General features: G+C 44.6%; 1 protein-coding gene across 6 annotated transcripts in view; it reads right to left on the minus strand.

Moving 5' to 3' along the window:
• Positions 1 to 7,416: 7,416 nt before the first annotated feature.
• The window catches only part of LOC309523706 (uncharacterized protein), a 34,483-nt gene continuing 15,840 nt past the window's right edge, over positions 7,417 to 26,059 (minus strand). For 3 of the 6 annotated variants that reach the window (XR_014215534.1, XR_014215535.1, XR_014215536.1), the window contains one exon: positions 7,417 to 7,641. Coding sequence is in view for 1 of the 6 variants with exons in the window: in XM_082207784.1 (XP_082063910.1) it covers positions 11,004 to 11,057; positions 18,269 to 18,420 (206 nt within the window). In the remaining 5 variants the exon portion in view is untranslated. Of the gene's footprint in view, positions 7,642 to 10,721; positions 11,058 to 17,491; positions 17,914 to 18,268; positions 18,421 to 26,059 lie in introns of those variants that run through there. The other 3 variants (XR_014215537.1, XR_014215538.1, XM_082207784.1) reach the window with 2 other exon arrangements.

Genomic DNA, 26,059 nt, shown 5'->3' on the forward strand with positions numbered 1-26,059 from the left:
GCATGCGCGTGATGCCATTTTGCCTGTCTGTGCATGCGCAAGCGGCAAAACCCGGAAGCAACCCTTTCTGGTCCTTCCGGGACACCGCGGGACGCAACCTGAAAACGCTCAACCTGAAGCAAACGTAACATGAGGTATGACTGTACTGCGAGTGAGGAGAGTAGCTGTTGCAGTCTGGTCCTGCATACAGGCTTCCTATTGGAGCATCTGGTTGGCTATTGTGAGAACAGGATACTGGACTAGGTAGTTGACTGGCCTGATCCAGCAGGGCTCTGCCATAGTTTGTCCTGAGGTATATACGACTTGGTGGGTCATGAGAAGGCACAGACAAATCTATCAACTTCTCTCTGTTTCTCATTTCCCCAATCAAAAGTTCAGCTAATCCTAACATTCCCCCATCAGCTAGAAACCATTATTACAGTATTATTTTTTTTAAAGTGTTCCTAAAAATCATTTTAATTTAATTCCTGATATACACATTTTTTTCTGCACATTTTTGCCTCACATTTACATTTATGAAGGTGTATGATGCAAGTTTTGGATGAGTTCACTTCCCTCTGATGTTATATACAGTGGTACCTCAGGTTAAGAACTTAATTCATTCTGGAGGTCCGTTCTTAACCTGAAACTGTTCTTAACCTGAGGTACCACTTTAGCTAATGGGGCCTCCCACTGCCACCGCACCACCACCACCCGATTTCTGTTCTCATCCTAAAGCAAAGTTCTTAACCCGAGGTACTATTTCTGGGTTAGCAGAGACTGTAACCTGAAGCGTCTGTAACCTGAAGTGTCTGTAACCTGAGGTACCACTGTACACATGTTATATACACCTTTATTTGGATGGAGAACTGAACCACAAAATCCAAGAAAGCATGAACCGAACCAAATTTATTCCGCATTCCTGGCCAGCCCATGTGACCAAGATTTTAAAAGTATGTTGAAGTAGTGAACTTGGTCACAGATCGGTTACATGGCGCCTGAAACATCAAATTTCTAACTGCACAGGTGGCCTGGGGAAATGACTGAATAGGGTTGGAAGGGGAGAGAAGGAGGGCCATAGTTCAGTGGGAGGTCATCCCCAGTATCTACAGGTATGGTTGAGGCTGATATCCCTCAATACAAATCTGAGGTTCCAAAATCCTGTCCCCCTAACATAAATCCTGAATACGTCCTTGCCCCCCCCATCCTACCAGTAGAAAGGTAGCTAATTGAATGTTTTGTTTGTAAATAGAACATTTTTTTATAATTTTTATAATTTATACAAAATACAATTACATAAAATGATAGGAACATAATGAAATATTGTTGAATCAGAAAGAAAACATGGAATTATAGAGCTGGAAGGGACCCCATAGGTCATCTTGCAACCCCCTGCAATATTTCCCTCTGTGGCTCCCTAGCCTCATGCTGTGGCCCCCCATTTACACATTTTTGTGGCCCCCTTGGAATATCCTGCTCCCCCCCCCCAGAAGGCCATATGGCCCCCAGTGGGAAACACTGGCCTAGTGCATAAAGATATGTAATGAAGGCACCAAATGAGCCTCCCTGGGAAGAGCATCCCAGTAGTAGGGGACCACGTTCTCATGTTGACACCCTCTGCCACATGAAGAAGGGCCTCAGAGGATTACCACAGGCTCTGGGTCTATTCATATGGGAAGAGGCGGTCCTTGAGGTATTGCAGTCCTGAGCCGTTTAAGGCTTTATAGGTCAAAACCAGCACTTTGAATTGGGCCCGGAATCTAATTGGCTACCAGTGTGGTCAGGCAAGGATTGGTGCAATATGCTCAAATCACTTGCCCCAGTGAGCAGCACTGAATTCTGCACCAGCTAATTCCCTGAACCGTCTTCAGAGACAGCCCCACATACAACACATTGCAGTAATCTGAATCAGCAGGTAGAGCTGCGATGGACCTCTGTCAACTTGTAAGCCCACGGCTGTGGCAGGATCTAAACCCCAGTGCTTGCACATTGCACATTAAAAGCACATCTCCCTTTCTCTGTGCCAGCCCCTGTTTGCTCACTGGGCATCTTTGGCCTGTCCCACATCTCCCTCTCACATCTTACACACATTCCACTCAAGCGCCATGTGCTGTCATTGCGGGAGACAAGATCCTGAAGTAGACAGAGCATGGGACTGAGCCCATCTGACAATCCCCATGTTCTAATGGAAAAAATCGAGTCGAGTCAGTGAACTGGGGAAGATAGAATGCCGGTGTAGAGCAGGCACCTCACAAATCTCCCCCACTATGTCCCTCACTTGCGAGCAGTCATCTTCTGAGTGAATCACCAAGTCTCCTCGAAGGAAGGCAAGGAAAGCTGTTCAATGGAACATTAACCTCACATTTCACATGCTTGCAATAATCCAGCGGGAAGACGCCTCCTCCTCCTCCTCTTCACCCCTCCTTCTTTTCATATCGTGATCTACCCCACTTGCCTTAATAAGAAATGTCTCCAAATAATAAAAATGGATATTATTATATTTCACACCCCACCCCAAAAGCATCTGTCTCACAATTCCCTGTTAGTCTTGGTATCGTTCTTGTGGGATCATAAGCGCAACACATTAACGGTAATTTAAAGTTGCACTGCGCATTGATTATTTATACCCTTACATAAAAAAGAGGGGGAAAGGCAGGTTTTCAGCAGAGCGCACGGGTCTTGATAAACTGTGCATGTTAAATCAAAATCTTCCAGATATGTGGGCTGAATCTCTAGGTGGATATTGCCAGGGTGTGTGTGTGTGTGTGTGTGTATGCGCGCGCGCACACACAGACACACACACAGAGATTACTGCACCTTGCTAGTGACTGTCTTGATTCAAATACCTCTCTAAATCATGCCGCACATATAAATAATAGATAAGGAAAAGAATTGCATCCTTAATATTATTCTTGTGTCTTATTAAACTAATATTTCAAGAAACTTACAGCGTTGGGTGCATTCTCTGCATGTGCATTTGTGTAGCATAAAACAAAAGGCAAGAATCAAAGCGGTAAGAGCAATAAGAATAATAATAAGAAAATAGAGCTCTGTCTGATAAAACCGAAACTGTCCTCATAAAAACAGAAGTATGAATGATTATTCTAATTGCTGAGGAATACCTTTAGAGAGATCGGATAATTAAATGGTACAATGGTTAAGACCTCTGGATAGAGTTTCTCTCCGTGCCTTAACCCCACCCTACATTAGCAGGAGAAGCAAGAAAGGCATTATTTTCTGCAAAGATTATTTCATTCTATTCCACCACCACCACCCAGATTTCATAACAAGAAGGTTCTCATTCCAGCCCTTGATGTGAAACTCCTCCCTCCTTTCTCACATGTTTCCCATTGGCTCCGGAGCATGGATGGTTTCACTTGGGAATGTGAAACAGACACATTGCTTTTGGGTTGAGGTTATTGGCTTTGAGATAATGCAGTGGCCTTAAGAAAAGAAGCTGTTTTAAGTCAGAACCGCATTTAGACATTAAACGGGCTGGAGATCTTTTTCAGTCTGAAGGCTGCATTCCATCTGGGCAGCTTTCTGAGGACCACATGCTAGAGCAGGGCAGCACTAGAGGCAAAAGTAGGCAGAACAATGAATGTAAATTATACCCTGGTTCAGTGGGGTAGTTTCTACGCACACTCTCTGACACTCCTCTCTCTGTCCTCCAACCAGGCAAGCGAAATGCATGATCATAGTTCAAGGACGCATCCCAGCCATGCAAAAGCTCTTGGGGTGCAAAGTGCCGTGCTTCCTCCTACAGAGCATAGTTAGACCATGGAACACTTGCTCCCATAGGAGACAGTGATGGCTACCAAGCTAGGTGGCTCTAAAGGAGGGCTGGGCAATTTCATGGAGGAGAACACTATCAATGGTGGCTCTGCTCTGCCTCCACTGTCAGAGGCAGTACTGTATCTGAATACCAGTTGCTGGAAACCACAGGAAGGGAGAATGCTCTTGTGCTTGAGTCCTGCTTGCAAGCTGCTCATTGGGGCATCTGGTTGGCCACTGTGATAACAGGATGAGCGTGATGGCCTGGGAATCCGATTCAGAGGCTGAACCGGAGGAGTCCCAGCCTGCACAGGAGTCCCCGCCTCCAGGGCCAGCTGAGCTGGGGCAGGGCCTTGATTCTGAAGCGCCTGCACCTGTGCCGGATCCTCAGGAGCAGGCACCAGGTGAATCCACTCTATCTCCGGAGGTGGTTGAGGACTCAGTGCCTACAGGTGAGTCTCCCCCTGGGTCCAGTAACCCTTCAGCCTCTCCTGAACTGCAGAGGCTCAGGGCGGAGAGGCGGAGGGAACTGGTTTCTCCCAGGAGGAGTGCTTGCCTTAAGGCCAGAAGAGGCGGGTCTCCTGGGGGCTGGGACTGCCCCTGGCCTCAGAGAAGATAAAGGCCAGTTAGCCTGGTCCCAGGTTGCGGGAGCAACGTCGTTGAAGAGCTTTTTCGGCCAGCACCCAGTCCGGTTCCCCCAGAGTTCCTGTCCTTGCCCGGCTCCTTGCTGTGGACCCCGCTTTGCCCGTGGAGGACTGTCTGCTGACCCACGACTCAGGTCCTGGACCTCGCCCCACGGTAACCTCCCCCCTGGACCAGCACAAAGCGGGACTAGATGGGCCATTGTATGTTCTTGTGTTGCCATCAATATCCTGGCAACAGAGAGAAGAGAGCAGACATGGAAGAAATTTACAAACCGAAAAATGATCAACTTTGATCCTTGTCCATGATCATGGCCTTGTCTTATTTTTAGGTCTCCAGCTTGCGGTCCATGAAAGAAATGGCGATGGTTCAAAAGAAGGGTTTGCATTCACATGACAGTTTATTCAGTTTCCACGGCATTTCCATAACTGTTAATTTCCACGTTATATTTGAACTTTCATATAAAAGCAATTCCAGAAAATTAATGGAATATAGAGCTTATGTGTTTAGTGCTCATTTCTGTTTTATTTGATTCAGGTGTGTGTGTGTCCATTTTTACCCTCTTCTTTTTTGGGAAATAACTAGGAAATACCAGTGAATCCTGAAGAGTCAAATGTGTGGGAAATGGCAAAAGAAAAACAGCTGGCTGCCTTGATTCAAAAGGTGTGGGGGCTTGACTCACTCTCTATCCAAAAAAAGCCCCAGCAGTTTAAAACAGAATTCTATGCAGGGTTTGCAAAGTGTGGGGAATATGGGTTGTTAGATCTTTAAATGTCCCAGTATTAAGCACTTACAATTGTTGTTCACCTCCTCTACTCCTCTTGGAGTGAATAGACCACAACCTTAAGTAAGTTTAAATGCTTTACTTACAGTAATCAGAGATCTCACTCATGTATCATTCAAGGCCACAGCAGAACACAGGTAAGGTATTATTGGTTACAAAATAGAGACATTAGTCTCAAGCATGTGTCTCAGTCTGGAGCCCCAGCCTCAGACGTCTGCTTACTCCCTCTCCAAAGTTGATGGGGCATGATGTAGCCAAGCCTTTTCTAGCTGTATACAGCTCTGAGGTCCTTAACTTACTGGAAATTATGCACAGTTATGTTTGACTGCATAAATATCCCACACCCTTAACCTCGGAAATATGGGGGGTGGGAGAGAGAGGTTGGCAAAATTTGGGGCACTATACTGGCATGCAGTTCTTTCCTGTTGTTTTCTTGAGAGAATGGTGGGGAAACAGAAGCATGCATGTGGAAGAGTAGTGAAGTTGTCTGGTCACATTCATTGTTGTGTTACACCACACCCACCGGTGTGATATGCCAGGTCCCCCCCCCCAATAAAATTTACACACTATTTGATTGTTTGTTCTTTTAAAAAAACCCTCAAAACAGTATATCAGTCAAAAGGTCACAGTTTCATAATGCAACGGGTGCTGCAAGGCAAAAGGAACATTAGAAAATGGGGCTGAAGCACTAGCATTATAATCTGGAAAACTAATGCAGTATTAGTTTCAGTAACTAATGCAGTATTAGTTTCAGTGTTCACACTACATGTGAACGCATGCAATGAGTTACTTTTGTTTATTGTATCTCAGGCCTGAGGTGCTGGGTTCTATTTATTTATTTACTTACTTATTTATTGTTGCATTTTTCTCTAAGGAACTCAAGGTGGCATACCTGGTTCACCCCTCCTCCTTTAATCCCTACAACCACCCTGTGAGGTAGGTTAGGCTAAGAGGCAGTGACTGTCCCAAGGTTGCCCAGTGAACTTCAGGGCCAAGTAGAATTTGAGCCCTGGTTTTCCAGGTCCTAATTCAACACAGTACCCCACACTGTCTGAGAGTCCTCACTTTCCCTCACATTGGCATTCCCTGATCTGCAGGTATTAACCATACAGAATGATGGCAGAGAGTTGCCATTTTCTGGGAAATCCTAGAGAGTTTGGGGTCTTTGGGCAATTGGGCAGAACAGTTGGAGGCAGAGATGATCCACATAACACTTGCCTCTGTTGGGTGGTAGCCTTTTGGATTGTGCTTCCAGCTAGGGAACCAGACCGTGGCTGGTCAGCTGTGTTATCCGCAACTGCATCTTCTCACTGAGAAGCTTCTCAATTTTTTGCAAAAATTGATTGCAAAACAGCCCTGGGAGGAAGGTCGTAATTACGCCAGTCCAAAACTGCAATAAATGTGATGCATCAAAATTTACTGAGAATTAAAATCTGAAACATCTGTGAGGGCAGCAGATATATGGCTCGTTGGCTTGATCAGAGAGAGATTCCCCTGGCCTATTAAGTCTTGGCTTGAAGACTTGGTGGCCTACCATGGAACACTAGTTTTCAGAATACAACTCTTGGACATAGTTCTTTCAAGTTCTGTTCTGTCACATTCAAGACTTAAATGCAGGGCACTTTCAAATGAACCTTTTTGGCAGTGACAAACACTTCTCTTTTCTTTTGGTAGGAGGGTATCATTTTGAAAGTATTCTTCTATTCAGGGAACATGGCCCTCACTCTGAACTGACTTTTCCCTCAGTGATGTTGGCACATAGCAAGATTTCATGAGCCCTCGAATGAGCTGAGTGTGTGTGGTTGATCCAGTGAGTTCACTGCCCTCCCTTGCAATTGGTTTAACCTGCTTTGAGTGAAATTGCCACTTGGCTACCATTAATTACATGGTCCCTGATACTCTCAGGCTACTTGTTCACTGAAGCCCTTGAAATTAGGAGGAGGAATTTGGTTGCAACAGATGAGGGGAAACAATTGCAACCAAGAATGAAAGAAGTGTGCATTCACCAATTGTGGGCATTATGCGGGGAGGTATTTCTGCACTTCAAAATTCCTGAATGTGAACATTCCAGTGTGGGGACATACAATGCAGCCCTGGTCAGGTATATTAAAAATAAGAAGCTCTAAGCCAAAAGGATGACTTGTCTGGGATCGGTACTCTTTATTAAACACATTTTTCTTTTGTGCAGGCAATAGGGGAACGCACACACACGAGACAATGGAAGAGTGTTCCTTTGGAGGTGAAGTCAACCATTGGAGAGTGACAGCACCTGCTGTGGCTGTGGAGGCCAATACAGAAGAGACTTTTTTTGTTGCAGCTGGAGCAGACGAAGGTATTCAGTTGTGCTTCTGCAGATGCGCCATGGCATTTCTTCTCTCTGCGCTCCTCCCAGCAGTCATTCCTCCTCTGGTCACTGCTGTGGATACACAACCTGCCTGATTGTCTCCAGGCACTGCAGTTGTCTGCAAGGGATTACCACATGGTGGGGTTAATGTTGCAAGCCTTCGTGTCACTTTTACAGACATCTTTATAACACAGAGTTGGTCTGCCAATGGGCCAGCTCCCCATAGACCACGTCCTTGGGGATCCTGATTTCTTCCCTGTGGATATGACCAAGCCGGCATGAACATCACTGAGACAGGAGTGAGAACATGCTGGGAACGTGGGCTTGAGAGAGCACATCTTTGTTTGAGACTCTGTGATGCCCAATATCTTCCTGATGCAGCACATATGGAAGGCGCCTCTATCACCCTCAGTCAGTAGGACTAATACATGATACAACCAAGGTTTATAAGAATTAACAATTTTGAGGTGAGAGCATCCTCTGGAAAGGGCTGTAACCTGGTGGCAGAGCATCTGCTTTGCATGCAAGAGGTTCCAGGTTCAATCCCCAGCATCTCCAGGCTGAGCTGGAAGAGATTCCCTACCTGGAACCCCAAAGAGCCACTGCCTGTCAGTGTAGACAATACTGAGCTAGATGGACCAATGGTCTGATCCAGCATAAGGCAGCTTCCTATGTTCCTATTTCCACAAGGCTAGAACTCAGGGTTGTCCAAAGCAACAGATATGTAGCATATTCAAAACACACAAATATAAGAAGCTTCATCACACACTGTGAGTGCCTTGTTCACTTATGGAACTCACTGCCCCAGGGTCGCTCAGCTGGTAGAGCATGAGGCTCTTAATATCAGAGTTGTGGGTTTGAGCCCCATGCTGGGTAAAATATTCCTGATTTGCAGAGAGTTGGACTCAATGATCCTCACAGTCTTTTCCAACTCTACAGGGGAATTATGGGAAATTGCTCAATGGCAGCCACAGGGAAAAGCTCTGCTGCCGCCATTGAATATAGGCTCTGTCCCTGTTCCATTTCTTCCCACAACCCCCACCAATTTCCAAGGTGCGCACACACACCATATGGTAGGCAACCCAGCTGTGAAAATGAGGAAGCACTGAGTGTTTCTTGCCTGGCTGGAACCTGTCCTTGACGCCATCCTACAAACAGAGCAGCCTGATCTCAAGCCATGGCATATAGCTGAGTTGTAGAGGGTCTGTAACTCTATTAATAGAGGGCCATCTTTCCATGCATAAAGTCTTCATTTTGCTGCCTGGTGCCTCCAGGTGGCAGCTGATGAGAAAGCCCCTTCTCTGAAACCTTCAAGAGCCGCTGCCTGTCAGAGGAGAGCAGGGATGGGAAACTTCAGGCCCAAGGACTAAATGTGGCCACCCTAGGCCTCTCCGTCTGGCCCTGAGACACATCACTCCCCAGCCCTGCATTGCAACCTCCTGGACTAATTTTGCCTGGCTGGAATATGCCATTGAACCCTCATCATGCTTCCTGCTTGACTGGATGAAGGACAGAGAGAGGCCTATTGTACAAAAGTAACATTGGCATTTGTGACTTCGCCCACTTTCGCCTCTGGCCCCACCCACCACTGGCATGGGGCTGCAGGAAGGTTGCCCCAAAAGGAATGCAGCCCTCCAACTGGAAGGGGTTTCCTTCCCCCTGGTTTAGTCCATATGCAAATTCTTACATCTAAGCTTGTAAGTGATCAGCCTGCACAAAGAACGTCAAAGATATTGTCTGAAAATGAGGCTGGATATATGCGCCTTTAGAGAGGTTTAAAGACATAACCCCTTTCCATTACTGGCTTGTCCATTAGCCGATAAATACCTGAAATCACTCCATTAGACACTAATACTCGAACTTGGGTGAATTATTCAAGTGGGATGACCCAACAAACCGGGCAATATGGGAGTATAATTGCCAGCACCTGGCAGTTAAGTTCTGCCAGAGCAAGATAAGGGTGTAAAATGTGCCAGAAAGGTCAATTATTCGATAATCTTAATTCTGTAGGACCCTCTGGCTGTTAGCAAGAGACAGCACCAATTAAAACCCTTTTGTCAATTAGCAAGTGAAAACTTTCAAGATCCTCCACTAAATCTGCTTTTTTTTCCTTTTCCTTTTTGGACCCTTCTTAGCAAGGATAGCTTTAAGAGTTTCAGGATGGCTTTGTTATTTATGAGCTTAGATAAACCAGGGCTTTGAAGGATTTGTTTCATTATCATTAAGAATAATAAAAGATTATCTGTATTGCAGTGCTCTTAGGGATTTGGTGGTGGTGAAACCTCTGGCAGTGATTGGCTGAACTTCCCTGATATCATAGAAGGATGGGGCAGGCAGAAGTGGCTCTGACTCCCATTGGTAGAATTTCTCCCATCCTAGAGCAGCGGTGGAGAGCCTCAGGCCTGTGCCAGGTGCAGCCCTCTAGACCTCTCTATATGGCCCTTGGGACTCTCCTTGGGCCAAACCCCTTCTCAAGCTACACCCATTCTCCCCAGATGACACCCATTCACTGGCCCTGCTTCACATCTTCCTTGAGTGTTTCTGCCTGTCCACAATGTGCCCTTGAACTGATATAAATTTGATAGAGGATGGTGAGGAATGTGTGAATGGGAGCAGAAACCAGCCTCCTGTACAGATTTACATTTGTTGCTGCACTCATTTTTGCTTCTGGCTGCTCTAGTGGCCCCTAGAAAGTGGCCCCCAGAAGGGAATATGGCCCTTGAGTTGAAAAATGTTGCTTACCTCCAGGGGTGCCAACCTGAATAAAATATTGGGGGGGGGGGGTGAGCTCCACCACACATAATCCATCATAAGACATAGCACACACGTGTCATTTGAATGGCAATGCCCATCACCTTTGGGGAGGCCAGCCCCCTCAAATATTTTGGGGTGGGGGGCAAAGGCACCTCGGCCCCTAGGAGTTGACTCCTATGCTTATCCTTGTCAAAGAGAGAAGCAGGCAGGGACTTGACAGCAGTTTAAAGGAAGGTTGGGGAAAAGGATCGTGCGGCTGGCTAATTTTGGCTTTTTAAAAGAAACTCTGGCACCTGAAGACATAGGAAGAGTAGAAGAGTTTGGATTTGTTGTCCCACTTTATCACTACCCTGATGAGTCTCAAAGCAGCTAACATTCTCCTTTCCCTTCCTCCCCCACAACAAACACTCTGTGAGGTGAGTGGGGCTGAGAGACTTCAAAGAAGTGTGACTAGCCCAAGGTCACCCAGCAGCTGCATGTGAAGGAGCGGGGAAGTGAACCCGGTTCACCAGATTATGAGTCTACTGCTCTTAACCACTACGCCACACTGGCTGAAGTTAAACAGGGTTTTTATTTTGCAACCAAACTGGTAAAACGAAAGATGTTTGAGGATACAGAATTATTTCATGAACGCAATGGGATGCACCCTGAGGAAGTATCATCCACCCTGGGGCTTCCCATAAAAAGCAAGTCTAGAGTAAGAAACTAGGGAGGTGTCTGCTGTTTTCAGGATCTCTTCTCATTGTGAGACTTTTGCAGGTGAGTCAAGTTTGTTGGATCCTGGAAGGACCCACAAGAAAAAAGAATTGGTTTGATTTATATATATATTAGTGACTTTGCATTGATGTAACATTTTTATATGTAACTGTGCATTATTGCAATATTTTGTTATTGATTCAGTTTTTTTGTACACCACTTAGAAATATTTTAAAGTTGGTAAGTGGTATGGAAATAAACCCATCCGGAGTAAATATGCAGGGGGGCCATGTGTTCTCTGGCTTGGCAAGTGTGGAAAACTAGCATACTGGGCTGGGCAGGCCTTTTGGTTTGATACACAGGACTTCCGGAGGCGGCACGCTCAGCAATGGCGGTCCTCTTCAGTTGCTGAAGAGGGGCTCCGCGGAAAAGGGTCGTGCGCTGTGGCACAGCGACGACCCACTTAGAGAAACCACGGGTAGAGTGAGCCCGTGGCCGTGGGGTTCGGCGGGCACCAGAAGCGACCTCGGAAACGCAGAAGAGACCCCGTAAGGGGTATCGGAACGTGGAGGGGGTAGCGGTGCTGTGAATCCATCGCTCTTTCCGCGGAAGTGAAGCCGCGCGGCTGCTGCTGATCAGCGCTGACCTTTCTTCCTCAAACAACTGAACTGAAACAACTTACTCGTGAGTAAGAAACTCGAGGCTCTATTTGAATTCAATTTGGTGAAATCTGGCTGAAAGCGGGAGACGCTAAAAAGGAAGTCAGTCTTCCGGCTCTGTTTAAAGTGTCGAGCAAAGACTCTTTTAAAGCGGAAGCATTGAAAGGAGGTTAAAAGAAGCTGGAATTTACTTTGCAAATTCGGTCTAGACTGTCTAAAACTTAAAAAAAGTTATAACAGTTTTGTAAGTGGATAAAGACTGTGGTCCCTCTTTCTATTTACCTGTGGATTACAAAGTTACGAAACCTGGCTCTCGATCTGCCTGGATACAAGTAGCATCGGACTGCGGTAACTGTATATAAAATATAAAGCTATATTGGGCTACTTTGTACTTGGATAAAAAAAGGAACTGTTGCATGCACCTTAGTTAAGAACTTTTATTCTCTGCAGTTAAAATTGAACGGAGGGTTCCCCCCCTGTTCTGGACGTTATCTAATTCTTTTTTTTGTGGGAACTTAATGGTGGAAACTCTTTATCCTTCTTTCCTAATTTTTTTTGGGGAGCTCCCCCTACTGGATTGTAGAATTATTTGTCTCTGAGAACTGCTGGTTTTTTATATCTGGATGTTTACTTTTTTTTTATTGTTTCCCACGGGATTTACAATTTGACCTTGATCCAGGGACAGCTGTGGAATGAGTGGAGCACCAAAAACAAGGGCTGGAAAGAAAGCAAAACAAACTGAACTCTTGCAAACAACTTTGCCTGTACAGCCACGTAGATCGTCTGTTCCAATTGTGACAGGTCTGCAAGTAGGACAACCTATACAGCCACCTCTTGGGGAGATGGCTGCTGGAGGGTTAGACCCTGTCTCTAAAGAAATATTGGACCAACTGGCAGCATTGAATAAGAAAGCTGATGAACAAGCAGCTAGATTTGATGAACAATCTGCTAAATTTGACCAGGTGACAGCTTCTATTAATAAATTGACAGACCAGGTCACTAAGAATACACAGGCAATAGGTAATATTGAAAAGACTACAACAGAAAACCGAAAATTAGTTGAAGAAGTAAACACAAAAGCAGACGAAAATAAAAAGAGGATAGAGGAATTAAGAGGGGAGGTGAGACCACTGAGTAGACAGGTTACTGAACAGCAAGCGTACCTGTCCCTGGCAGAATTGAAAAACAGGGAAAGCAATCTCAGGCTGAGAAATATCCCAGAATCAGAAAAAGAGGACTTGATTGGCTTCTTGACAACAGAAATATCTAAATTCTGGGGATTGGCAGAAGAGAAGGACTTTAAAATCGTCACCGCCTTTAGATTAGGAAGAGTGGTCAAGAAGGATAAACCAAGAGATTGCTTGATCATCTTGAGATCCAAGCAAGAAAAAGATAACATACTCGGCCTGCACTTTAAAAATTCATTGGTGATCCAGGGAAAGATGGCAGAAATCTTCAGAGACATACCAAAACAGCTTTTGGATTTAAGAACTACATACAAAGACCTAGCAAGCTTATTGAGAAACAATAAAATCCCTTATAGGTGGGAATTCCCTCAAGGACTATCTTTTACCTTGAAAGGGAGGAAGGTAAGAATCAGAACAGCAGAGGAGCAAGAAAAGTTTCTGAACGATCACGGGGAGGACCTTCGGAAAGGAGTAGCAGGAGCCTGGCCACCTCCTTCGTTTGGCCTCAACTTGGTTCCACCTCCAGGTAAAGAAGATAAAGGAGACATTCCCACCGACAAATAAATTGATCCAGGATGTCTCTACAGCTTCTTAGTTGGAACATTAATGGCGCAAACTCTCCCGAAAAAAGGAAAAAGATTTTTCATATACTAAGAAAAGAACAATTGGACGTCATTTGCCTTCAAGAAACACACGTGACTAGGCTCCACAGGAGAGTGTTAATTAACAAGAGACTAGGCCAAGAATTTATTTCATCAGACAAGGTTAAAAAAAAGAGGAGTAGTGATCTATGCAAAGGAGAGCCTAGCACCAAAATTGGTGTTTAAAGATGAACAAGGAAGAATTTTGGCGATTGAAATACAATCACAAGGAGAAAAATTTTTGATAGTTGGAATATATGCACCAAACGATGGGAAATCGGAATTTTATAAGAGGCTGCATGAGACAATGCTGGACCATATTGACTATACCAACATCATTTTGATGGGAGATATGAATGGGGTAGTCTCTACCTACATGGATAAGTCACAAAACCAAAATTTGAACAAGGACGGCAGACTTCCAAAGACCTTTTTTGAACTCACAGACAATATGGATTTGATTGATGTTTGGAGGACAAAGAACCCTCTAGGTATGGAGGGAACATTCTTTTCTGAGGCCCATCTGTCATGGACAAGAATCGACCAAATCTGGACATCTAGAGGACTGGCACCTAAGACAAAAAAAATAGAGATCTGCCCTAAAACTTGCTCCGACCATAATGCTTTGAAAATGGACTTGAGACTTACACCAGCTGGATCCTTCAGATGGAGAATGAATGACTATTTGTTTAGAGATCAGGAGATTGTGAAGAAGGCCCAAAAGACGTTGAAAGACTATTTCGAAATAAATTTGAAAACTTCGGTGGAAAAGAAAACAATCTGGGACGCGAGCAAAGCTGTTATGAGAGGGTTCCTGATACAACAGAACACTATTAAGAAGAAACTCTGGAATGGTAAAAAGGACAAGATTTTGGACAAAATAAGAGATGGAGAAAAAAAGCTGAGATTAAATCCAAAATCAAAAGAGGTTTTAAGAGAAATAAAATTCTACCAAGCACAATATACGAAATTGATAAATCAAGAAGTTGAATGGAAAATTAAACAGATGAAACAAAGATCATTTGAATCGGCAAATAAATGTGGGAAGCTGCTGGCATGGCAGCTGAAAAAGAGACAAAAATTGAACTTTGTTACCAATCTGGAGGTCGAAGGAGAATGTATTCAGAAACCAGAAGAAATTAGAAAGTGTTTCCAGAGATATTTTAAAAAACTGTATACCCAAGGACCACAAGCAGAGACTGAAATAAATAACTTCTTAAAACGCTATGGCCTGCAAAAGTTAACACAAGATAAACAAACAGCCCTGAACTATAAAATAACACAACAGGAAATTGAAAGAGCCATTCAGAACATGCAAACAGGCAAATCCCCAGGCCCAGACGGACTTACCTCCAAATATTATAAGACACTGACGGAATATTTGACACAGCCACTAATGGAGGTATGTAATCAGATTATGGAAGGGAAGGGGGCACCAGAATCGTGGAAAGAAGCATTTATTACTCTGATACCAAAATTGGAATCTGAAAAGACTCAACTTAAGAATTATCGTCCTATCTCACTCCTAAATGTGGATTACAAAATTTTTGCTGACATCTTAGCAAACAGACTGAAAAAAGTTTTGAATGAAGTAATTCATAAGGACCAAGCCGGCTTTCTCCCTGGTAGACATTTGTCTGACAACACTAGGAACATTATTGACGTTTTGGAGTTACTACAGACAAATATGAACACGAGAGCAGTCTTGATTTTTATAGACGCAGAGAAGGCCTTTGACAATATATCTTGGAAATTTATGAAGAAAAATTTGGAAGGGATGGGAGTGGGAGGGGCGTTTCAAAATGGTATCGAAGCAATCTATTCAGAACAAAAGGCTAAATTGATAGTAAATGGTGTGGTGACAGAGGAGTTTAAAATTGAAAAAGGGACACGACAGGGGTGCCCCCTATCACCCTTGCTATTTATTTCTGTCCTGGAGGTGTTGCTGAACTTGATCAGGAGGGATCGGCTGGTGGAAGGAATACAGGTCGGAGAAAAACAATACAAACTTAAGGCCTTTGCAGATGATTTGGTTTTGACATTACAGGAGCCAGAAACCAGTACAAAAAGAGCTTTAGAACTAATTTCTGAGTTTGGTCGGGTGGCGGGATTCAAGTTGAACAAACAAAAAACTAAGGTTTTGGCAAAAAACTTGACATCTTTAGAAATAGATGGGTTTCAGAAGGAAACAGAATTAAATGTGGTTACAAAAGTGAAATACCTGGGGGTTAACTTGACTGGGAGAAATTTGAATTTATTTAAGGATAATTATGAAAAATGCTGGTCGGAAATTAAAAAGGACTTAGAAATTTGGTCAAGATTGAAACTTTCCTTGTCGGGAAGAATTGCAGCAGTAAAGATGAATGTATTGCCAAGAATGTTGTTTTTGTTTCAAACCCTTCAGATCGTGGACAGAGTGGAATGTTTTGGAAAGTGGCAGAGGGATATCACGAAGTTTGTCTGGCAGGGCAAAAAGCCCCGAATAAAATTTAAGATATTAACAGATGCAAAGGAAAGAGGGGGGTTTGCCCTGCCGGACTTAAGACTGTATTATGAAGCTGCATCCTTCTGCTGGATGAAAGATTGGTTTCTGTTAGAAAACACTGATGTCCTAGATCTGGAAGGGCATAGTAATGCTTTTGGGTGGCATGCATATTTGTGGTACGACAAGGCAAAGTCTCATAAATTGTTTAAAAACCATATTGTTAGGAAAGCTCTATTCATTGTCTGGACTAAATACAAGGACTTACTTGAAAGTAAGACCCCGAGGTGGTTATCACCGACGGAGGCTAAGGCCATAAAACTACGTAATATGGAGAGTGGCTGGGCAAAATATTGTGAGATAATAGAAAGAGATGGTGATACTTGGAGGTTGCAGAGTTTCGAAAAATTGAAAGGAAAGGTGCGAGACTGGTTTCATTATGCCCAAATTTTAGAGATTTTCAAAAAGGACAAAAAAATTGGTTTCCAGGTGGAAAAATCAAAACTAGAGACAGAACTACTTGAACCTAAGACGAAAGTGCTTTCAAGAATGTATAACTTGTTGCTTAAATGGAATACTCAAGATGAGACAGTTAAATCAGCTATGATAAAATGGGCACAAGACATTGGGTACAACATTATGTCTGAAGACTGGGAAAGGTTGTGGACCACCGGTATGAAATTCACGGCATGTAGTGCCTTAAAAGAAAACATTATGAAAATGGTATACAGGTGGTACATGACCCCAGTCAAACTGGCAAAGATATATCATTTGTCTGATAATAAATGTTGGAAATGCAAGGAGGCTGAAGGAACATTTTTTCACCTCTGGTGGACATGCCCGAGGGTGAAGGCTTTTTGGGAAATGATTTACAATGAGTTGAAAAAGGTGTTTAAATACACCTTTCATAAGAAACCAGAGGCCTTCCTCCTGGGCATTGTGGGCCAGAGAGTGTTAAAAAAAGATAGAACCTTCTTTTTATATGCAACTACAGCAGCAAGAATCCTTATAGCCAAATATTGGAAGGCACAGGAGCTACCCACGCTGGAAGAATGGCATTCGCAGCTGATCGACTACATGGAATTAGCCGAAATGACAGGCAGAATCCGAGATCTGGGAGAAGAGGCAGTGGAAGAGGACTGGAAAAAATTTAAGGACTATTTACAAAAACATTATAAGTTATATGAATGTTGAGAATTTGCTAAGCTTTCGGGAAAAACATGCTTCAGTATTGAGATTGGTAAATGAAACTAAATTAAGTTATGATTTAGAAAAGTATAAATTGTAGATTATATAACTAAATGAAAACACAAAAACATTTAAAATAAGGTATTAATTTGCTGTTTATTTATATTGCAAAGAAAGCAGGGGACGGAGGACGTGGGGAAGTCCGGTTGATCATGAAAATTGATTTGAAAAAGTGAATGTTTTTTCTTTCTTTCTATAATCTCTTCTTTTTTCTGTAAAATCGCTTTTGTTGTGTCATTGATGATGTATTTTTAACCTGGAAAAAAAGCAATAAAAAAACTATTATAAAAAAAAATGATACAGCAGGGCTCTTCTGATGCCTACAAAATGAATATAGTTGTTTGTCGCCTGGCTTCAGGAGCCTGGTCCTTTAGAATGAATGGGGCACTGCCCCACTCACCTCATTCTGCCCACAGCCAACCCTCACACCTGTCTTCCTGCTTGCTTATGATCAGTTCAGCCCTGGCTATAACCTTCCTCCTACTTAGTCACAGTGATACCCTTGAAGAACTCAGCAGGGAGAAGGATGGGGGACAAACTAGAATAAGTTGGCTCCCCTTTTTATTGACTCTGGCCTTACCAGTCATTGGCTCTGGCTCTCCTTGCTATTGGTCTCTGTGTCTTCTGCCCCACCAGTCCCAATGGGCAAGAGCCACCATTTGTTCTGTCCTTCTCTGCTTCCTAATGCTCTCATTAAAAGCTCATGCAACAAGAAAGCCCTTCCTGTTGAATCAAAATGGAATCTGTGGTCAGAAGCAGTAACACTTCTGAATGCCAGCTGCTGGAGACTGCAGGAGAGTAGACTGCTCTTGTGCTCAGGTCCTGCTTGTAGATTTCCCCTAACAAGTATCTGGCTGGCCGCTGTGAGAACAGGACGCTGGACTTGATGGGCCATTGGCCTCACCCAGGAGGCTCTCCTTATGCTCTTACAATCTCAAACATCACTGGTTCCTATGAATGCTTGGACTACCAAATCTCTTGTTCTCTCACCCCCACCCCCACCCCCACACGCTATCTGTACCAGCACGGTGTTTGCTGTCTCCAACCATGACAGGACTACAATACTTTATGTAAATACCTTCCAAGTGTAGCTCCTCATTATTAATGCAGACAGTTTCCGAAGGCAGAGGCAAACAGCGTTTGGCAGTGAAGCCTTTTTAATGAGGATGTCATTAAGGAATTCAGCTCGCAAACCGCCGTCCGATTCCCCATGCTCCTCCTCTCCCTCTCCTGTTCACATAACATTTTTAAAGCCTATTTATTTTTACAAACCTAGAAATCTGGACATTATCTTCTGAGTCCCCCACCCTTTTTTTTAATTAACCAATTTATTAGTGGGACACATTCAGCCAGCTGGATCATGAGAACGCTGGCTTTTGACCCTCTTCCCCATTTTCCCCGCCGTTGAATGTGCAATAGAACTCATTATTTATCATCTTTGACCTCCAGGGTTGCTATAAATTCAGCCCTCTCCCTTCCGAAATTCTGGCACGCTGGGCAGAGTCGATAGGTGGGATTGGAATGAAAGAGGAGCGCCAGAAGGTTGGCCCTCAAATGAGTGGTCTGGAGGTAGCCTGGAAGCAGAGACACAGAAGGCCACAGTCTACTGCAAACCTTTGTTAGAGCAAATTGATCAATCTGTGGTCTTCTTTCCCCATGAGTTCTGGCATTGGACCAGGACGTGACTCCACCACCATTTCACTAGCCATTTCACCAAAACCAAGGAAGGACCCACACACTCTCAGAGAAGGCCTCCATTACTTGATCTTCTTGAGCAGTTATGGACTCTAATTCCAATCAGGCCCAGCCCATGGTCAGGGATAATGGGAGCTGTAGTCCAGCAACATCTGGAAGGCCACCAGTCTGCTACCCCTGTTTCCCAAGCATCACTATTCATGCTTTGGTTAGAGATGGGTCCCAGGTCTGAGAAAAGTTGAAGACTACTGTTCTGGAGGACAATGGCCATATGAGAGACCCTATTGATATAACTCCTCCAGGTCTGACCTATCTACTGGGCTGCAGCCAAGTCCAGTGGAACAAAATAACTTTTCTGGCTGAGTCAGCAGGGAGAAAGTGGCCTTCTGGATGTGACAAGAAGCTTCCTGCTAACTAGCAAGAAGTATCAGGACCCTAAGAACCAGATTAGAGCTGTGGTGGTTGTGTGTGTGTTCAGCTGGCCCTAAGTGCCTTACTCCCTATGCCATTGTGGCAGAAGACCACCTGCTTTTCCTCTATGCTTGTCCCTCAACTGGTCAACTGCAGTTGTCAGGTGACCTGTGTGACCAATAGTCTTTTACTAAGCCTTACCAAACTGTGGGAGGCAGTGGAAGACAGAAGTGCCTGGCGTGCTCTGGTCCATGGGGTCACGAAGAGTAAACGACTAAACAACAACAAAAGCCTTACAAAGGTTTGAATTGCCTGGACTGGTTTAGGTTCAGCACTTGTCTGGATGACACCTGGCCTTCTGTCTTCCTGACTTGGAGAAAGAAATCTGAAACACTGAGTTATAACCAACTAAATTATGTTCAGAGTAGACCTATTGGAATCCATGGACCCAAGTTAGTTTATTAATGTCCATTAATTTCAATGGGTCTGCTCCAAGTATAACTACCATTGGGGACACTCCATTTTATTCTTCCACACACAACCATGCATAGCCCATCCTTTGTGCAAGTCTGGCACAGAACGTTTGCAACGTGTAAAGGATCCTAATCTTCTTGTTTATTTATTTACTTTATTATATTTCTATCCCACATTTCCTCAGAGGTGCTCAAGGTGGTGTACATAGTTCTCCTCCTACTCCACATTTGATCCCCGCAACAACCTTGTGAGGTTGGTCAGGAGAGGCTGTGACTAGCCCATGGTCAACCAGAGAGCTTGCCAAGTCTGGATTTGAACCCTGGTCTCCTGCATCCTAGTTTGACACTCTAACCACTACACTACATTGGCTCCTACAATACCTCTCATCAGCTCTTGCTTTTTGATCCTCTATTGCTACTCCCCAAAATGTTTCCTCTCCTCTCCTCCATTAGGAAAACTCCCATCCAGCCACTCAGGCTGTTCGTCCCTCTAGCTCATTATGCAGATAGCCCTGAATGCAAAGTTTCTGTAATCAATAATGCAGATGAGCAACAAGAAGCAAAATGTCAAGAAGGAGTCCTGTCGCTTTGGCATATGGCCAGCTAGCCAACAGAACAACACCTGAGCAGGTCCATCTATACTCTCCCAGTATTTTCTGTAGAGGCTTTTGGGGATATTGTTGGCAGGGTGCAATGACCCTGCAAGAGTCATGTGGCAAAGTGAATAATTTTTCAGGACCAGAATCTGCTAGCTTGCCAAAATGAAGCAGGCGCAGGTATATCCAAGGTCCCTTGGGCAGAAGATCACTTGGTGGCCAGTGTGAGAACAGGGTATGAATATAATGGATACTTTAGGAGAGGAGAGGAGTGGGGAGAAGTTTCAAGCCTGGGGGCCACATTCCTTTCAGAGCGACAAATGCCTGCCATGGCTGGGGCTAGAGGCAAAAGTGGGTGGAACAACAAATGTAAGGATTACGTTTATACAGTAGGCTAGTTTTGGTCGCACACTTGCACACCGCTCTCTATCCTCCATCTAGGAAAGCAAAAGACATTATCAGGGTCCAAGGACATATTCTAGCCGGGCAAAAACACTTAAGGAGGGCCAGTGAGGGGTGCAGCCTATTCAGAGTGGCAGTGCTGTGCACCCTTCCTCTGTTTTGGCTTTGTGATGCCTTTGTGGTCCCTTTATGGCTAGGATTGCTTCAAGAACCTTTCAAAGTATCCTTGTTTTTGTTTTACATGGCAATGGAGATACAAATCAGGGTAAGGGAAGCAGCTGTGAAGATTCGTTGAATAGCACACACAAAGAAAGTAGGGAGATGGTTAACCTGTCTCCACCACTCTATTGTCACAACTTGAGTATCTATCTAATATTGTCTGTGACTGTCTTTGTTCACTGGAATATAGCTTTCAAATTCTGCCTCGACTTTACACTCTTCCCATTTCCATACCATTTTGTGCGGCTCACCGTTCAACCAGTGCTAGAAAGTTTGCAGGCACCTCGATTGCTTTTGTAAGGTGTCAACAGCTCCACTGTGTGGTGAAAGGACAATATGCATTTCCAAAACAGGCATCTTCTTGGTCTGTTACAGCCTTCCTAAGCCTTTTACTGTCTAGGTGTTTTGGACCACAACTTCCATCAGCCCCCAGCCAGAGCAGTCATAATGCAAATCACATGGAGGGTTCCAGATGGGAAACGTCTGGTCACTTACCAGGGCATTCAAAACATGCTTTGGAGAACTTTGGTGGTCCTCAGGAGCTTATTGGTAGATCCTCAATGAGAAAATCAGAAATGGTGGAGTCATTTCCCCAAGGCCTGCCAGTGTGATATAGTGATTAGAGTGTCAGGCTAGCACTTGGGGGACCAGGGTTCAAATTCCCACTTAGCCATGAAGCTGGGTGACCTTGGGCCAATCACTGCCTCTCAGTCTGACTTATTTCACAGGTTGTTGTAAGGATAAAATGAGAAGAGGAGAACCATGTGTGCCATTTTGAGAGCTGGTGAGGTGAGATTAAGACTTGCAAGACAAAAGTTCAAATCCCTTTTCAGCTGTGAAGCTCTCTAGTGATCTCTGGCTGGCCAGTTACTCTCAGCTTAACCTGCCTACAGGGTTGCTGTGAGGGTAAAATGGGGAATAGGACTACGTATGTCACCCTGAGCTATTTGGAGGAAAGTGGGATAGATATGTGATAGAAGAAAGAAAGGAAGGAAGGAAGGAAGGAAGGAAGGAAGGAAGGAGTCTGCCTACTTCCTCTACTCTCCTCTCTTGCCAAGGAGTCTTAGATGATTTTTATATGAATTTTTGGAAGCACCTGTACACTATTGAACAAAATATTCTCCTAAGTACACTCCCAGAATCCTCTGTGAAATTTTGTGTGTGCTGAAACCAATCAGTGTTTGTAAAAAAGTATAAGAGCTATGCGGAAGGACCATCCCATAGTTCAGTGAAAGAACATCTGCCTTGTAAGCAGAAGGTCCCAGGTTCAGTCCCCAGCATCTCCAGATGCGGCTGGGAAAGGCTGCCTGTCTGAAATTCTGGAGGGATGCTGCCAGACAGTGTAGACAACACTGAGCTAGATGGACTTAATATAAGGCAGATTCCTATGCTCCTTAGAGCTTTGGGGTTAAACAGACCTCCTCCTCAGAGTAAATGCTCAAAATTAAAAAGGAACATTCGATACATCTGTGCGAAAGCATGGCTTTATGTCCTTTAAAATTTGTTTTAATTGTTTTCAAATAATAAAAATTAAAAGTTCATAATAATAATGATGATAGACCTATTATAAAAGATGAATGCCAAAGATTAAATCAAATTAAATCCTGTGGTTCCTGTATTAAGTAAGTCCATCACATTGTCAGGACGTCCATCGGTGCTCATTCCCGGGGGTCTCAATCGATTCCAAAATGGTACAAATAAAGTCCAATTTCCCCGAAAAGTCTCTAATGAGGTAGTTCTTCCCAGCAGTGCTTACAAATAGTTATCTTGTTCATTAACATGATATTTCTCATTGTTCCCCCTCCATAGTCCCACAGATGCTAAGTGCTCTGCCTTCAGTGATTTTGCTAACAATAGATGTTCAAATTAAAGGGGGAACGATTGATATGTCTGGGCAAAGAAACAGCTTTAAGTCCTTGGCTATGAATTGTCCCAGTCTTGCAACTACAGATTTCCTGCAGATGGCATTAGGCTGGGGGAAGGGTGGGGAAGGCCAGACCCCAGGCTGAGAAGAGCCCCCAGCTCCTTGGTCAGCCACACCCCCTCACCAGCCCTGCACTGCATCCTCTTTGAGTGCTTTTGCCTTGCTGGAATGTGTCATTGAACCCTGATAATGCCTCTTCCTTGTCTGGATGGAGAATAGAGGAAAGTGTGTGAGCATGGGTAGAAACTAGCCTACTGTAAAGAGCTATTTGCTCCACCCACTTTTGCCTCTGGCCCCACCCAGGAGGATGCCCCCCCATAAGGATGTTCAGAAGGTAATGCAGCCCTCAGGCTAAAAAGGGCTCCCCCACCACACACACACACACACACACACACACACACAACCTTTTGAAAGAAACAGCTTGGCAGATGGATGGATGGATGGATGGATGGATGGATGGATGCTGGAAAGAGGCACATTTCTGTATCCAAACCTCTGACTTCTGTGTGGCTGCAATCTAGCCTGCTATCCAAAGGTAAAATTTACATTCACCCCTCAAATCTCTTTTGCCTCTGGCCCCACCCATTGTTGGCATGTGGCCCCTGAATAGTTGCCTGCAAAGGAATGAGGCCCTCGGGCTGAAAACGGTTACTTATCCCTAGCCTGGGGCTTTGTCATGTGCTACAGCTAAGGTCTCAAGTTACTCAGAGGCATGTTGGGGGGAACCAGCAGTGGACCTGTCCCCTTTAATATTTGCTTGCTTGCTTCTTGCTTGTTTTGTATACCACCCTTCATGCAAAGATCACAGGGCTGTTCACAATGTAAAAATACAAAATGAGAACACAAGATGCATAATAAAACAAAAACCAAACAAACCAATAGCCCCCACACCCACAAACACATTTAAAAGGCCACAGAATCAGACAAAGGCCTCGTTACAGGAAACCCTTTCTGCCTGGTGCCTAAAGCAGAAATGGAGCCACAGCAGAAAAGGCCAGCTCTTATGTTGCTGCCCTCCAGACTTTTGCAGAGGAGGCATGCAAAAAAGGGCCTCAGATTATGATCACAGAGAGGCGGTCCTTGAGGTATTGTGATCCTGAGCCATTTCAGGCTTTATAGGTCAAAACCAGCGCTTTGAATTGGGACCAGAAACTAATTGGTAGCCAGTGCAATTGGGTCAGGACTGGGGTAATATGCTCAAACTATTTTACCCCCAGTGAACAACCTGGCCATTGAATTCTGCACTAGCTGAAGTTTCCATGCCATCTTCAAACATGTAAACAACATGTTGCAGTAATCTAACCTAAGGGTTACCAGAGCATAGACAACAGTAGTTAGGCTATCCCAGTCCAGATAGGGACGCAGCTGGGTCACCAGCCGAAGCTGATGGAAAGTGCTCTGCACCACTGAAGCCACCTGAGCCTCAAGTGGCAGCAAAGGATCCAGGAGTACCCCTAAATTATTTACCTGCTCCTTCACAGGGAGTGTAACCCCATCAAGAGCAGGCAACCTCCCACCCATCTGGTCTAGGGAGCCACTCACTAACAGTGCCTCAGTCTTATTTGGATTAAGCTTCAGTTTCTTGGCTTTCATCCAGTCCATTACCAAGGCAAGACAATGGTCTAGCACAATCAGTGAATACTTGCAGATAGAAGTTGTTATGTAGAGCTATGTGTCATCAGTAGATTGCTCACAACATACTCTAGCACTAGGAATAACCCCACTCAGTGATTTCATTTAGATGTTAAACAGCCTAGACTAAAACTGAACCTTGAGGAACCCCACACTTTGGCTCCACAAGGCCGAAGAACACTCCCCTAGCATAACCCTCTGGAAATAACCATCCAAGTAGGACTGGAAAGGTGCTGAAAGCCTAAATCTCAACCGGTAGTGGTCTGACCCTGACAAGGAGCTGGTGTCAACACCCCCCCCACACACATTTTCAGATCACCCTCTTCCTGCCTAGTTGAGAAAACAAGGTCCAGAATGTGGCCTGCCATATGTGTTGGGTCGGTAACATATTCTGACAGTCCTATGGTCGTAATGGCAGCCATGAAATCCTGAGCCACCCTAGAGCCAATTGCCTCAGCATGGATGTTTAAGTCCCACAAAATCAGCAGCCTGGAAGTCTTCAGCACTGCCTCCGAAACCAGCTGCCACCTCAGGCTAGGAGAGTGCTGGGCAGCGAGGCAGGTGGTAAACCAGCAGAATCCCTGATCTGTCCCAACTGTCCAATGTCAGGAACACATGCTCTATAGATGGAATCTATAGACCACAGCAACTGCCTCTCCCCAACCCTCAAATCTGCCCTGATGCTGCACCGAGTACCCAGGTGGGACCAACTCCACCCTGCTCACCCACCCAGGTCTCAGTGATACAGGCTGAATTGGCTTCCTCAACTACAATCACATCATGGATGGGGGAGTCTTACTCTGGGCCCACCTGACACTCATCAATAGCATCCGCAGACCCAAGGGCTGGCTGATAGGACAGCCTCAATTGCCCAGGTCAGAAGAGGGGCCGCCGCACAGCACAGTCTCCAGTTGCCTGTGCTGTGTGCCCCCTACCTGGCCTGCCCCACCTCCCACACCATACCTCCCCTTGCACTGAGCCCCTGCAATTAGACCATCCCACTGCTCTCTGCGGTTCTTCTCTTCACAGGCACATATTCCACCCCTTAATTTAAACAAACAAAACTCCAAATTAAAAAACACGTTAAAAACAAGTTAAAATATTTGCGTGTTGAGGATGCAGGGATGGACAAAGACTACCTGAAAATGGAGAAAATTCCCTCCCCCCAGAACTGAAAAGAATTAAGTCACTGTGAGAGATTTTGAAGGCACTTATGAAACACAGATACACACAGAGAACCAGAAATGAAGTAAACAGCAGTAGTTTATGTTCAGCATCTATAGCATTAATTTACAGATTTCTTGGAAGGCTGTGGTGCGGCAGGCTGATAAAGGAAGCACGACATCAAAGCTCGCATGCATTCTTTTCTTTTAAAGCCATCAGCTGATCCCTAGAAGGCTTCATTGCACCAGCTCTGTTTTCTCAAGATCTATTTAACATTATTTGAAATGCCCCTCCCCTCCTCAAATAATGCATGTTTGAAAAACTGGTGTGATCCCCCCCCGCCACCCCATATC

Source organism: Podarcis vaucheri (genome assembly GCF_965113315.1).
Source record: "Podarcis vaucheri genome assembly, chromosome: Z".
Taxonomy (NCBI): domain Eukaryota; kingdom Metazoa; phylum Chordata; class Lepidosauria; order Squamata; family Lacertidae; genus Podarcis; species Podarcis vaucheri.